General features: G+C 35.3%; 1 protein-coding gene across 1 annotated transcript in view; it reads right to left on the bottom strand.

Annotated features, from left to right (window-relative positions):
- The window catches only part of atp2c1 (ATPase secretory pathway Ca2+ transporting 1), a 44,829-nt gene extending 28,614 nt beyond the window's left edge, over window positions 1-16,215 (bottom strand). Inside the window, exons 1-3 of the mRNA XM_051130373.1 lie at window positions 16,121-16,215; window positions 3,128-3,232; window positions 1,085-1,201 (exon numbers count right to left, since the gene is read on the bottom strand). Of these exons, the coding sequence (XP_050986330.1) occupies window positions 1,085-1,201; window positions 3,128-3,232; window positions 16,121-16,144 (246 nt within the window). The 5' untranslated portion in view covers window positions 16,145-16,215. The remainder of the gene's footprint in view (window positions 1-1,084; window positions 1,202-3,127; window positions 3,233-16,120) is intronic.
- Window positions 16,216-16,553: the final 338 nt, after the last annotated feature.

Raw genomic sequence — 16,553 nt, 5'->3', positions numbered from 1 at the left:
ATCTTAATTATGAACACAAGGGTTTGTAGTGCAAACAGTTTTACCATTTACTGCACTTCGCTATTCTTCTCGTTATTTCCCTACAGCGGCTTATGAAGCGGAAGTCTCACACGTTACCAAAAGACAGCTTACTTCTGCATTGAAAAATAAGGTGGATAACCCTACAACAAAAGTCGTCATAATTTTTAGTCTGAACTGAATGAGATGTGATGGCAAAAATATGCCAAGAAAATATTTTTTTGTACCACAGTTCCTTCAGAGGTTGCACGCAAAAACATACAGCACAGCCAGTGAAGTCTGATTCACAAGCAAATGATTCTTATGAACCAGTTAATTTGAGTGAATCAAAATCATTCGGAATAAACTGTGTAATTCAATTCACAAAAAAATGACTTTGAGCCATTCATTCTTTTGAAAAATCTTTAAAATTAATTATTTTTATTTTATTGATTCTAATTTGTTTATCAATTATTTGATTTTTATCAATTTTTTTAAATATATTTTTTAATAAATACATTTTAATAAACCAAAAATTTTAAATAATTTAAATTTTAAGTCATTTGTTTGTGAATTGGATTACACAGGAACATTAGAGACAATGATTTTGATTCACTAATTAACTGGTTCATAAGAATCATTTGCTTGTGAATCAGACTTCACTGGTCATGCTGTATGTTTTTGTATGCAACCTCTGAGGGAACCTCAGTACAAACAAATATTTTAATATAAATAAAAAAACTAATAAAATCAGAGAATTTTTTTTTTTTGACTAATTTATTTTTTAAATAACTGTATTACTGACTTGACTGTTACTTGAATAATTATTAAGCAACACTTAGGGTTAACAAATATATATATATATATATATAGTAATATTTACAATAAAATTTATATTTAATATATATATATATAGTAATATTTACAATAAAATTTAACTTTAACTTTAAGGACTGTGTTCATTGTTGGTTTTTTACTGTGGTACCAAAAATGTTCACTTGAATCAGTACTGCCTGAAATTTTTGTATCGCATTAGCAAGTTAAGGATGAGGGTTTTTTGCTTTTGTTACATTTTTTGCCAACCAACCTGAGAGAGATATTTTTTCCAGAGCGGTTCATCTTCACTAATGTCAAACTCGTTCCATCCGTGGTAGGCGCGACGTCGTGTAACCTCCTCCTGGGTGAGACCGAACTGCAGGTCAGCCTAACAAAGAAAGAGATGAAGAGAATTAAGTGAGAAAAAAAACAGCTTTCCCAAAATAACACTCATCAGATGCGTAACCATGACAACTGACATTAACCACTAACAAATAAGAATGCTGGAGCCATGGAAACAACTAATAAAGCCAGTGTCCTGGAACTTGAGCTTTGGTACGTCTACTGTTAGATAATCGTCACCAACAATGCACTTCTGCTCCCTTTGTGAAGAAAGACCTTGAGACCAGAGCACTGTATCGTGAACTAGAGAGAGCAAAATCTTGATCACTGTACCTTCAAACCTGCTGTCTTAGCAATATTAGAAATGGTGCTGAGTACAAACAAATCTGACTGCTTTGTATCACTTTACAGTAAACTGGGAAGCCACAAGGTCTCCATTGCTTTCCATGTTCAGTTCACACTGAAAAAAACATTGCAGTTTCTGTGGGCACACAAATGAAAGACGCATTGTTTTATTTTCTATTCAAAAAAGTACTACCCATGGCGTATTATTCATGGTTAAAGTGCTTCCCGGAGACTGTGGCTGAATGTTGATGACAGTGGATGAATAAAGGTCTTCTGGGAGCAGATGGTCGTGTCAGTGTGGTGATGGACATGGCACTAGAAGCTCTATCATCCACGCTGAGACTGCAAGAGCATCCCAGCACTCTCTAATGTTCCTGGTGTGATTCATTAAGGGACACTGTGTGATATCTGCAGGGATGGGCTTTGAATTCCTCAGTGTCAAAGCATGCGGTCTGTGCATTTAGTGAATGTTTGACTGCATGAGGAAATTCAACTTGACTTGCTCTGTTGTTGTTTCCATAGGCTATGGCTAGACACACAATGTGCTTTAAGCAAGCAGAACGTGATCCAGGATCACCATCCTGTTTTGCTTCTGAAACATAATTCATATCAGCAAAGACCTATGCTTTGCCTTGGCACTAAAATCAGATGTCAATAATGCTTAATGGGACTGTGGATCCAGGAAAAACAAACAATGTTGACACATCTAAATTCATCACTCAGGATTGTTCCAGGAAGTCCTTCCTAGAAATTCCTAGAAGCTGCATTATGGAACACCTGATTCTGATTGGTCAATTGTGGCATTCAAATATTTATTTATTAGTATCAGCACATTAGTATAATGGCTTTAAATCATTCTGAAAAATACATGCAAATATGCCATGCAAACATGCCATTAGTCACATTTGGAACCAGTAATTAATGAGTTCACATGCATATTTAATTCTGTTATATTACATAAAACAGTAAAATTAAACGTGCAATTATCTTTAATTTATTTATTTCATCCCAACAAATGTCCGTTAGTAAAAAAGAAATTTTTTTTTTAGTTTTTTCCCCATTTATCAAGAATGAAGCACATACTTCCAAGTTTTTTTTTTTTAAAGTTGTTTATGAAAAGTCATGCTTTTAAAGTTATATACGAATCGTCATGGCCGAAATATTAAACGAGTCAGTTATTCAGTTTATACAATGGTTACCACATGTACATCTTTATCTCTAAATCATTCTTGAGCATGGAACTACTCTTTTATGTAACCGATTAAGTTACACAGAAACAGTCAAAGCCACCAACAATAGTTCAAAAGAATGTGGCACGGAAGAGATAAGCAACTGTAGTATGATCAACAAACCTTTTTTTTTGCACTCTATAACAGTGCAAATAATGAAAATGAATCAACAACCTTAAATATATAAACAAGTCAAAATAAAGAATTCAGCAATGCTGTAGTTAAATTAAATTTGCTTTGATACTTACATAATTAAACAATATTATATTAAAAGCATCATAGCATCAGTTTTTGTTAATATCCTGGGCAGCTATAGGGTTGCCAATAAATTAAATATTTAACTGCAATTATTTTTTTGCTTGTTTTGTTTGTTATTTTTATGTGCGACATGAAAGTACCTGCAGTGCACAGGCAACCTCGTTCACAGGTAGTTCACTGGCTTTTTTCGAAGTCAGTACTGGAACCATGGTCTCATTTTCACAGTGGGGTTGACACTCGGCAAGCTGAAAGAAAAAGGAAAGATAAAAAAAAAAAAAACTTATTTTAAACAGATTAAAATAAAACATCAACAGAGGAGGATGTTACACTCTTAAAAATAAAGGTTCCAAAAAGGTGTTTTTGCAGTGACGCCATAGAAGAACTATTCTTGGTTCCCCAAAGAACCTTTCAGTTAACAGTTATAAAAAAGAACCATTTTGAAAAACATTTTAAAAATCCAAAAGAAACCTTCTTACTATAAAGAACCTTTTCTGCATTTGAAAGGTTCAATGGATGTTCAAGGTTCTTCATAGAACAATTGATGCCAATAAAGAACATTTATTTTTTAAAAGTGTAGCATCCGGGCTAACACTGAAAAGGTTACAACTTTGGAGGTAATCCAAATCAAAGATTACTAATCTCTCCTCCAAAAAAATAAATAAATAAATAAACAAACATGACTGCAAAGTACAACAGGATTACAAGCCCAGAAGAATAATCAATGCTCAACCATTCAGGTACATGAAGACAAAAAACAAATGAAGGCAAAGCACATGTACCATTTTGACCAGACTAACCAGTCACAGAAGAGAAGTAGCTCCGCTAAATCATCTGACACTTTCTCAATTTGCACAGACTTTCAGCTACAAATGATGCATTAGAGCAATCCACAGCTGTGCCTCAGCCTGACCGGAGGAAGATCGTCCGACAGTAATAATGGAGACCAGCAGATGGATTGAAAAGCATTAGGGAACAGAATGACATTAAACTCTAGATGGTCATGAACATCAGGTTAAGCCTCACAAAGAGCACTCAATGAACATCCATGCAGTAACCCATTTGCTTTGCTGGATATTGATCTGGTCAGCTAGCAATAAATCCTTCAATGATTTTCCAAAACCACCTGTCAATCAAACTCACAAACAAACAGAGATTAAAAAAATAATAACATACTACATTTTCACAATTTCTTAAGAAAATGTGGGTGATGCTTATCTATGCAGAACATCCTGTTGCATGTTGCTGAGGTGTTCTGGGTGACTCAAGTCAAAAGATAGACCAGTTCAATACACGCATCTTACTAACTCTAAACATCTGAAAGATTGCATGCATCTATGGGATTAAAAAAAAAAAGTAGTGGCCAGGAACTACTTTCACTACCAGTTTGTTTCTAATTTTAGGAAGTTTCAGCCAATGATTTACATTTACTGTATCTTGTGACTGGTAAATGAACAGAAGTTAATGAAATGTAGATATATTCTTGGGCCATTCGGAATTACCCAAGGTTAAAATATTCAGAGACTTCATACTAGAATACTATGCTTTAAACAAACTACAATGGAAAGAACAAAACATTCCAGATGCTTGTTTAAATTTCAGGGCACAACATGCAAATGCAAACAAAATCCTGTTGTGACTGGATTTCAGGACACGACTGCAACACATAACAGAGAGACAGTACGCTCAGAGCATATACTAAACATAGTCTCTGAGAATGAACTTTAAAGAGAGCTACCCTAAGGATGCATGTCATTGGAGGGTATCATTCAGAGTGACGCCCTTCTTAAAAGATGGCAGAGACAAAAGCTACAGAGAAATAGAAAATTGGGGCTACCTTTTGTAGTCTGTATCATGTTGAGTATCAGATCCAGCTTGAATCTTACAGCGCCCCATACATCAGCTTAACATCTTGAAGTGTTACACCGTATTCTTCCCGCACTACCACTCGGCAGGTCCAGAGTAAAGATAAAAGAAAGTATCTTACCGAAGATCTAGTGTGTCTGAGCCTGAGCGGATTCCCATAATTAAGAGTGGCAACAGCTTAAACCTAGAAGAGCCAATCCCATGTTCTCACCTCTCTCCGAACAGACTCTTTATACTAAAGAATGAGTGCTATCTCAGCTATCCGGGTCAATTTGTGAAATTGGTATTGTGCCACAGTTAAATTCTGCACTGTACCAATACCGTATAACACACACATCCCTACTCAGAAAAAACTAATTATAATTATAACAGCGTTTACCTCTCTAACATTTTACGTTTAAGTTTCAAGTTGGTAAGATGCTTTTGAAGGTCTCTTATGTTCACCAAGGCTGTATTTGGTTAAAAAAATACAGTAAAGACAGTAATACTGTGAAATATTATTACAATTATTATATACCTGCTTCATATGTTAGTATATTTAAAAATGTAATTCATTCCTGCGATAGAAAAGGTGAATTTTCAGCATAATTTCTCCAGGTTCAGTGTAACACGATCCTTCAGAAATCATTCTCATATGCTGATTTGTGTCACTTTTGAACAATTTAATGCTAAATCAACATATTTATTGAACGGTAGAGTACACCTACTCCACAAATAATTTTAGAAATAAGAAAAAAAGACAAAACAGTCAGATTATGTTGAAGCTCTAAAATATTTATGCTTGTATTCATTAAAAAAAAAAAAAAAAAATGACACTTAAATGTCATGTTAGGTTTGAGGTTACTGACACCCTTTGACTTTTCAGGATGTAGGTCAGTTTGGAAACAAATGCAAATTAGACTTCAGGGGTCTCATTTATAAAACTCTCCCTAAAATTTCAACCTAAAAGTTTACGTATGCACAAAAGCTAGATTTTGCGAACACACGAAAGTTTTTAGATTTATAAAAACATGCGTACGCCAGAACCTGTGCAAAAATCCCTTTATAAATCCCAGTCAGGGAAAGATTGTGTGTACGTGCATCTCCACCCCATCTCCTCCCCTGAATATCACCATATATGGAGCTTGTTTACCATGCATAGCCTCATCTGCATATCATTTCCATGCATATTCCCATCCATGTGACACCAAGTTTAACACAGTCAAAGGTATAAGACATTAAGGAAAAATGAGATGCAAACTATAAATGCCATTGGTGCCATACACATTCATTTTTATTACTAAAAATCCTCCAGTATCCTTGTTATGTTTTAGAATAAATATATCAAAATATCCATAAAAACAAAGCTGCTTAAAATAGTTCTTAGATAAATATTTTAGAATAGAGTTGATCTCATTTTCCACTGGCCAAATAATATTTCAATTGCTCTAAACAATTTAGATAAAATTAAAATGTATGCAGTTTTGCTGATAAGGTCTATAGGTCTATATTTATTGCAGTGTAAATACAATTGACTGTTCGCAAACAAATCAGACAGGAGAGTAGAGATCAACCGATATATCGATTTACCGATATTTTCCCAATATTTAAGCATTTTACCATAATCGGTTATCGGTTTTGTAATATCGGATTCACCGATAAACGGCATCTTGTGGGTGTTTTGAGAATTACCGGCAGGATCGCCATTTCAGCGCATCTGAGGGGAGACAAGACAACAACAACGGCATGCATAGGTAGAGCACTTGCTTAGCTGTAAATAGTAAACTTTATTTAGCATAACAGCCATTAATGCACATATTAGATGTGTTACATTATTGCCTGATATGTAACTAGTTTATGCAGCTTTGGATCTAAGAAATACACAAACTCACAGAGTCACGTAAGATAATCCATCCTAAAAATCACGTAAATTTGTCTTAATTAAATAATAAACAGCCATTAATGAGCACACGGGAAATGAAAGCGCTGAATTTAATTCTCTGTGTGTTGTCTATATGCTCATCCTTAGTCTCGTGAAGTCGGAATCGGCTAAAATAATCTGTCAAGTCCTGTCCCAATAAAGACTTAACTTTGTCTGAATTAAATAATACAGCCATGAATGAAATAAAAGCGCTTAATTTAATTCTCTCTGTTGTGTATATCATTAATCTTGTGAAGTCGCTTTCATTTTGCTGTTCACTCATCGGGTTGATGCTCAGGAAATGTTCCAGCACAGCCTCCGCATGTAACTTTTAACAAGATTCACTTGTTTAAAACACCCTAAATTATATTAACATTTATTATATAACCACCATTGCGCTAATACACACCTAAAAATATACAACTCTATGGAATTTAATTCTTTATAATCTCCGTGAGCGACCGCAGCTTGAGTATAGTTCTGTGTAAACAGCGCTTTGTCAGAATCTAGAACGATAAAATATTAGTAATTCTGATATAACATACCAGTTTAGAAATGCAATAAAATATGATGTTTTGTTTGTTATATTCCAATATTTCAGTGAATATTATTCAGTGAATTAACATTATCCAGTGAGCTATTCTTCACTCTTTATATTATATAGCTTATAAACCTACTAAAAAACATTAGACATTCTACATTTGTTTTGCTTAGTGTTGCAGCTGAGGCATTTTACAAAAAAAAAAAATAATAACAATAAATAAAAAGTTTTTATTGTTGTAATATGAAGATTAAGGAGGAAAAATCTAAGTGAAGTATGGACTTACTTTAAAACAGTAAATTAATATCAGTTCTGCATATCGGTTTCACGCACATAAACATGCAAATAATCGATATTGGCATTGGTTATATAAAAATCATTATTGGTCGATCACTACAGGAGAGTAGATTAACTTTAGAGGACTTGAAACATTGTGTGTATTGACGTCTTTCGACAGTTGAAGTAAAATACGTTCTGATGTTCATTTTTTTCGTGCTTTAAGTAAAGAAGAAAAAAACGATCGGTTCACGTGCCATTAATCTAATAAGGCAATATACTGATGTATCATGACACATTAAAGAGCCACAAAAACAGTATTCATTGTTCGAATTTTAAAGTGAGATCTTGTTTCGATATACATCATTTTTGTTTACTTCATTAATTTTCTCACTCCAATTAATACACATAGGTCAGAGCTTGCATGCAGATGCGCAAATTTTTCCATCAAGTTTGTTTTTATAAAACTTTTATAAAAACCTTTTGCGTAGGAAGTGGCTTACTCTTCCAGGGCAGGTTTTAAATGAGGCCTCAGAGCTACAGCAGACAGAATATTAAACGAATGCCTTAAACCTAGATTCTCAAACAAAACAACTGTATGGTTTCAGAAGACTAGAAATTTGGGATGTAACAATTTGTTTAATTCACAATGCAATACGATTCACAACACTGATTTTATGATACAATTTTCACAAACCAAATAAAAACACTAAATACATGAGGCATGAGTGTTTTTTGTTTTAAGTTAGATTCAAAATTTGAAGCAAAAACAGAAACAGTTTGACTTTAGCTTTGTGAAACTATACTACATAAAACACATCTGCACGAAACAGAAACAGCAGACAGGATGAAAAACGCTAAATCACTCTCTGACAGCAGTGATGCAGCGTTTCCTTGGTTAATGCTGTAAACAGCACTGTGCCTATAAAATTATAAGCTTATAAACCGCACTTGTAATTTGAAAACAAATTACAATCTAAACTTTTTTCTGAAGACAGTCAGTTCCCCTCATAGATGCATTCATATAAGCCCCCCAACTGTATCGTGATTTGTTTAACATCTCAACTAATTTAAATCATCACATATTTTTATCATTTTTTAACTTGCTCAGGGTGCATCATTACATCCCTACTAGAAATACAGACACACATGTAGTATGGACTAAATTTCTGGTGCATTTTGCACATCAGCTTTCTTTTATGAAAAAACACTCCACTGAAAAACTCATTTTGTGCTCGACAAAGAAGCAAAAATGAAAGTAACACAGGGTTGAAACAAGCTTTAACAGTTTCAGAGATCTAGTAATAGCTCAACATCTCATCGTCCTCTAATCAGTATCAGGAATATCATTTTTCTATGATGTTACCACCAAGATGTGCTATAAGATTGACAGTTTCTGTCTACAATTACATCATATTTTCATAACTAAAACTGTAAACTGGTTACTAACAAGTGTGATATTGAAAGCAAGAAAATGCATTTATCCTCTCATTCAGAGCAACATGAATCGAAAATAAATAAATAAACCAAGCTTTAATTGTTTTCATGTCTCCCGGGCCCCCCTATCTGGGTCTCAATTACAAACTCTGCCTGGTTCTCCAGCTGACAGAATTGGGCCAAGCGCAGGTTCAAGGCCATACAGGCACAGAACAAACTGCTCTCTCAGCGCTCTCCATTAGATGATCGAGACTGATCGTCTACAGTCCACTGAGAGGCACAAGGTCATGTTCACTCCAGCAGAGCCTCCACGGAGTTAAAACCACACTCTCCCCTATCAACCTCTCTTCACCTTTTAAACACTTCTAGAGTAGAAGCTTACGCATGTGGTATGAAAAGAATGTCTTAAGAAAAACCAAGTACGCAAAAAGGAGGAGGAAAAATGCAGTTCACTAAAACACTAACAAAAGCGTTTTCAGCTCCTGGCGTGCCCTTAACAAACCCTACTCTCCACCTTCTATCTGACAAGCCGAGCATTACACACTCCTCCTAAACAAACCAGAACACAAATACGCACAAATTCTTTGAATGGTCACACCTGGATTTCAGCTTTGTCTATGGAAATTCTTGAACCTTTGTTAGTTAAACGCCTCTACCTTTACCCTGTGCTTTGTGTTGAAGGGCATTCCGCATTTGTTCCTCACTACCCTTCCATAATTGGAGTCCTTCTGTTTGTGAATAAAGCGTTGTACACATATCTATGACAATGAGAGAAAGAACGACACACAGAACGTGCACAGAATTTGTTTCTCTCTTGCCAAGCACAAAGCTGAACAGATTGTGTTAGGCAATACACTGATTATTTACAATATTTGCAATACTATCAACAAATAAGACATTTTAAACTAATTAACCAACTTTGTAAATGCCTAACCGCTGTGTTATAGACATGTTGTGTCACAACTCATGAAAGCCCAAATGCAGATTACTTGTTACTTTATTTATTTCTTAACGTCACGCCATCTTTTGACTATTTTTAATTGCAAAAACCAAACTCGGTGGGTGGGTTCCCAAGTATTTTAATACCATCTTTAAAGTTACGCAAATCATTCCTGAGAAGCTTCATTCAAATGATTAGTACTTTTAGTACTTTAAATTAAAATAGCCATACCATAATTTAAGTGAGCTATCCCTTTCAATGTTTGAGAGAAAAAAAACCCGCTAGTATTGACACAGCCAAACAACAGTGGCAATGCCTTAGTAAGCACAACTAATAAGAATAAAACATATCTCCAAAAAGGTGTTTGTTATTTTACATACAGTTGAAGTGAAAAGTTACATTCATTTAGCAGAATCTGCCAAATGTTAATTATATTACCAAAATAAGAGGGATCATACAAAATGCATGTTATTTTTTATTGAACTAAAGAAGATATTCACATAAAAGACGTTTACACAAGATGTATAGACACTATAGTCCACCAGATAAAAAAAAAGTTGAATTTATAAAATTGACCCCGTTCAAAAGTTTACATACACTTGATTCTTACAGTTTTTCTCGATTGCTAAAACACTATAACCAATCTTTTGAACTAAAATTTTTAAAATTTTTAAAAAAAAATTTAAAAAAAATTTTTATGGGTTTTAAAACCCATTTTAAAACCCATAAATGCCATTTTTCAAAAAGCACACCCATTTTTACCCCGTGTGTTACCCCTCAAAACATCAAGTCTTTAGCTCATCGAATGTCTTTACAGTAAGTGCTAAATTTTTTATCTAGTTGTCATAAACTGTCAAGCATATTCTACAACACAAGAGTTACAAATTCTGACAGTGGACTTTCTAATTTATATTTTGCCCATTGCCCATATTTCTTTTTCTTTTCTCTTTTACAATGACTTTGTAATGTATTTTTATCTTGATATATTTTTGTCAGACCACTAGTAAAAGTGTAACTTTGAATTCTATCCGGTCTTTTTCAATCAGTATCCGGGATACAGTAATGTGTAATTTCGAAGAGGAAGAGTAGAAGGTAAAAGAGAAAGAGGAGGAGGAGAAGAAGGAGGAGGACGACAACAACAACATGGAAGAGAAATAGGAAGGGCAAGGGCAAGGGCAAGAAAACAAGCAGTCTCATATATTTTAGTTGATGCATGCCAGGCTGGGTCAGGGCATGCTAGAGGATTTTACCCCTGCTGCCTGTCCAGGGCCAATTTAGTCTGTGATGTTGAGGAGGTTCTTTGGCCTGTCCCAGACCAAAGACAGGATGCTGGGGCAGAATAATTATTTTTGTTGTTGTTTGCTGTTTTGTGCTGTACTCTACAGTACAATAAATTAAGGATTAAAACACTTGCAGATGCATACTTTTTTTTTCCAAGTTTTACCAGTTTTCGTAGTATTGTTTTGAATTGATCTCATCAGTGTGTAAAACTGTTGTAGTGTGTGTGTTTTTGAGGGTTTGTGTGTCATGTCTGAGAGCAAAGTTTGTTTTTTTTCAGCAAGATTGAGTTGTTTTGAGTGGAGAGCTTCATTTTGACCTGAATATAGTAAGTTCAGGGAATTGAGTTAGAAACGGATTTGTGAAAACTGTAATATTGTGTTGTTACCTGAATGATCCACAGCTGTGAGTTTTTTTTTTTGCTGTTGTTGTTTGTTTAGTGATAGTTGTTCATGAGTCTCATTGGTCCTGTTAAACTTCCTGTTGTTCTTCAGAAAAATCCTTCAAGTCCCAGGTTTTTTCAGCATTTTTTCCAACAATGACTGTATGATTTTGAGATTAATCTTTTCACACTGAGGACAATGGGGGGGGCACATACTCAACTATTGTTTTCACCCCCTGGCTCTTAATGCATTGTGTTTCCTTCTGGAGCATCAGTGAGCGTTTGAACTTACTGTTGTACTTAATAGTTGTATGAGTCCCTCAGTTGTCCTCAGCGTGAAAAGACGGATCTCAAAATCATATAGTCATTGCAGGAAAAAGTTCAAATACACAAAATTGCTGAAATACCAAATAATCTGTGCAATCTGAAGGATTTTTCTGAAGAACAGCCGGCAGCTTATCTGTTCAGGACAAACAAGAGACTCATGAACAACTATCATTAAACCAAAAAAACACAGCTGTTTATCATTAAGGTAACAACACAGTAATAAGAATCAAGCGCATGTAAACTTTTGAACAGGGTCATTTTTATAAATGTAACTATTATTTTCTCTTGTGGGCTATATGTAAACATCTTTTATGTGAAATATCTCATTCAGGTCACTACTAAATAAACAATAACAGGCGTTTTGTACAATCCCTCTTATTTTGGTAAAATATTAACATTTTGCAGATTCTGCAAGGTGTATGTAAACTTTTGACTTCAACTGTATATCCCAAAAAAGTTACATGTGACCCTGGACCACAAAACCAGTCCTATGTTGCACAGGAATATTTGTGGCAATAGCCAAAAACACATTGGATGAGTCAAATTTATCAATTTTACTTTTATGCCAAAAATCATTAGGATATTAAGTAAAGATCATGTTCCATGAAGATATTTTATTAATTTCCTACTGTAAATATATTAAAACTTAATTGTTGATTAGTAATATGCATTGCTATAAACTTCATTTGGACAACTTTAAAGGCGATCTGATTTTTGCACCATCAGATTCCAGATTTTCAAATAGTTGTATCTCGCCCAAATATTGTTCTATCCTAACAACCATATGTTAATGGAAAGCTTATTTATTCAGCTTTCAGATGATGTATAAATCTCAATTTCAAGAAATTCACACTTGTGACTGGTTTTGTGGTCCTGGGTCACATATGTGTCTGTTATATGTTAAAACACATATGTTATATGTTAAAAAGAGCAATACCTTGAATTAATGTTTACAAAGCGAGAGTTGAATTTGGGATAAGAACAAATGAAAGATTATCATTTACAATGGAATACGTCCAGGCTCAGAGATCATACAGTTCAACAAATACAAAAAGCGGTATTGTCGACTTTGAAAGTCTGTTCTGAGAAGAGTGTTGTTGAAACAAGAACAGTGCTTCCCACAGAGAAAGAAAATCTTTTTTTCTCCAAAACCAAGGTAAACAAGGGACCAAACATCCAAGCACTGGCTGCTCAGTGGTGGGAAATCAAAAGATTGATTCCACTTGTGAAAATACCAAACTAAAACTTTCAGGATTGCATTACAACATTACACTGAAACACATGCCATCAATCGCTTGGTCCCTAATTTCACTTTCACTCTGATTTTGAATGTGCTGTCAGTTTTCCTTAAAATTCTGCATATCTGGGTTAGGAAACAAACATCAGGTAAACACTCTGTATCAGGGACCACACACTTTCAGCTACTTCTCAGTTTTTTAATCTGTCACCCAAAACTAATGGAAGCTTCACAGGAAGTTAAATGCACTGCAAAGTTATATATAGACGGAGCAAGGGCTGCTGGGACAGAGAGCGGTTTATAATCTTCCTCCTGGCTGTCCTGACAGTGCCTACAGGCGCAGGCTCTCTGGAACGGTTAGATAGCAGAGAGATGTCAGTCCACAAGTGCAATGAAAAACGGAGAGCAACAGAAGACAGGGCAGCGAGAAGAAGAGGGAAATCCAGTGGAATGAAGTGTTTTTCTTCACTCACAAAACCTTTTACACACACATGGAAAGAGCAAATATACCCTACCCATCATCCAAAGAGTGAACAGTCAGAAACCCTGTAAACTCTCCCTCACCTCCTCAATCACACACAAACATATTGTTCTACTATTGGGAATTACTTTGGGCTGTAGAGCGAAACAGTGACGTCTGCTTTTTAGAAACATCAGTTAAGAAAGCACTTTTCATATTCATTGTCTCTGCGGAGACTTGAAAAACCAAACCATCCGGCTCTAAGATGATTCACAAAATTACAAGCCTGATTTAAAGCAAACACAAATTAGATGCACACTATGACACAACCTTTAATATGATTTGTCACAGTTAACCTGCATTATAACTAGTTTGGGAGTAAAACTGTGCAAACTGTGAAAACAGTCAAAAATGGCCTGCATTTTAAAGATTTCTTGTAAATCTATTGTTGTCCCACTGTAGTCACCACATCTTGGCTTTAGTCTTTTTGTCAACTCATTTTTTATTTATTTATTTTATTTGTTTTTCAATTTGAACAGGTTTCTTTTAGGGAATGATTGATTGCAGGCCTTTTTTCATGCATTTGTAAATGGACTGATGTCAGTTTTTAAATAAAAATAGCATTATTTGTGAACAACTTTGCCAACATTATCCAAAAACCAAGGTGCATAAGCTCAAATCAATAAGACCTACAATCAGTTCCAAATAAAAAGATTATTGATAAAAAGATTAATTCCAATATTTGGTAATTATATAGCATAACAAGAATTTAAAAGCTATTTTTGGAGGCGTTCGTTTTTGAGCAAAGTCAGTCGATTTTAGTCCAATGTAATAAAATTAGCATTTTTTGGCAAAAAGAAAATCCTCCCTGGGTAAAAATGACTGGAACATAATATGAAAGTAAAAAAAAAAAAAAAAAAAAAAACTGAATCTAAGAAGCACTGAGAAACAGGTTTTCAGAGTTTGTGCTTATTTACACAAGCCATTTTTTTAATTAACTATGATATTATAACATATACTTCAATAAGAAGTACTGATGCAATTTGAGAATGAAAATCTCAATGTATCATTGAATACGCATAGACCTGAAAATGAAGTCAAAATCTCATTGAAACTGAGGCTTACACAAGCACAACTCAATCTGAGTGGTATGTCTGTTCAGTTTATCCTATTGTTAAAATTCAAGCTCTCTGTGGAGATAAAGAAGGGGATTTTTACTTCCGGGAACCTATTGTTGTGCTCTATTATTGACCATTATTATAACTAGTGGCTTGCTTTGACTTTGTCACATGACACTCCACTGGTTTCACGTTTCACTACAGACTTATTGGAATACTCACTAAGCCAAAGGACAGGAACGTGCTAACTGTGTAATGTGATGTTAGATCGTACACACTATTGTAACAATCATGCTTGCAAATGATGACACTGCCAGCATACACAGACATAGCGATAAGCTCCTCTGACTTCCCTTCATTTTATCTGATCAAGTCTGTTTCAAAGTAGGCATCTCACTAGGTTTTAGGACACAGCCCTACATGCGTATGCGTTCTCCCTTCCAGAGCACAATGAACTGGACTGTCACCAGAGTTACTCCAGGTTTGTTGTCACTGGCACATCCGTGGTTGTAAAAACCTCTAGTCAAGCACACCACACAGTGGCAGTGAACTTTAAACACCGCATTAGCTAAAGAACGACAGCAGGTTTGGCTGGGGTGCAGTTTACTACTCATGTGACGCTTGTATGGTTACTCTGAGGCCTATTTCGTTAAAGAATATAACAGTCCCTGCCCTGTTCTGTTTGTTTAGCTGCTGATAACAGATGTAGCTGTAGATAACAGCTGAAAAAACTGCAATGTTTGACAGGATAATGCTATAAATTATGCGCGACTGTACGCCCGATAAAACGCAACGGTATCTATATTTTACAATGCTCTACTTCAAGATACATGTGTTATATACGACCAAAATAAACCAATTCAATCCACACACACTACAACGGTTGGTTGTATCACTTATTATCAACTCTCAACTCAAGTTTCAAGCGTCCTTAGCCACAAATGCGTTTGAGGAAACGAACTGAATTAATCAACAACACTATTACCTGTCACGCGACACACGGTTAAACACGGTTAACTGGATATTTTGGTGAGGACACTGACAGCACAGCACATGACGGCTGACCTTAAAGCTTCCCCCGTCGCTTTTCCAGCCGGTGTACGTTGCTTTCCGTTAAAGCCGTTAATTTGAATGACTGTCGCTCGCCGAGCGCGAACGGCGACAACACGCTTTCTGCTAATGTTTTAAATCACACCAGCGGTTCTCTAATTATGTTTTTAGCTGTGTTTTAGGGCATACACTCACATCGAACACAGTGTGGAATAACGTCTAAACAAACGAGGCTTGTCTGAGCCTCGCAATGGGGGTTTCTGAGCGCTGTAAAGCCGGCAATGGCTCACGGAACAAGGAAAATTGGCTTTTCTTGAAACTTACCAGCGGGTCCTTTTTCTTTTGCATCTTCCGTGAGCTTTCGTCGTATCTGTCTGACGGCCGCTGATGGCGTCATCGCGCAAGGCACGCAAAAGGGGGCGGGGCGACGGAAACAGACTTGGGAACGGTCAATAAACTTAAAGAGTTTACTGAAAGACAAGTCGGTGAAACAATATAATTAATGCATCGTTCTTAGAAATTAGTTATAATCATTTACGGAGGAAGTATTTGCACTAGGTGCAAATGGCCTGTGTCAATAACATAAAGTATATGCCAGTTTCTTTGTCTCTGAATTATTGGCTTTATAATTTTGAGCCGGTTTAGGTAAAGAATACGCTGTAACCGTTTTTTGGGGATCTGTAAAAGACTTTTAATAATATGTTTATTTTATATAGCAAAAAAAAAAAAGTCTCTTCTGCTCACCAAGCCTTTATTA

Source organism: Labeo rohita, chromosome 16, assembly GCF_022985175.1.
Source record: "Labeo rohita strain BAU-BD-2019 chromosome 16, IGBB_LRoh.1.0, whole genome shotgun sequence".
Lineage (NCBI taxonomy): Eukaryota > Metazoa > Chordata > Actinopteri > Cypriniformes > Cyprinidae > Labeo > Labeo rohita.
The sequence above is the reverse complement of the archived record's forward strand: the minus strand, read 5'-3'. Positions and strand labels throughout refer to the sequence as shown.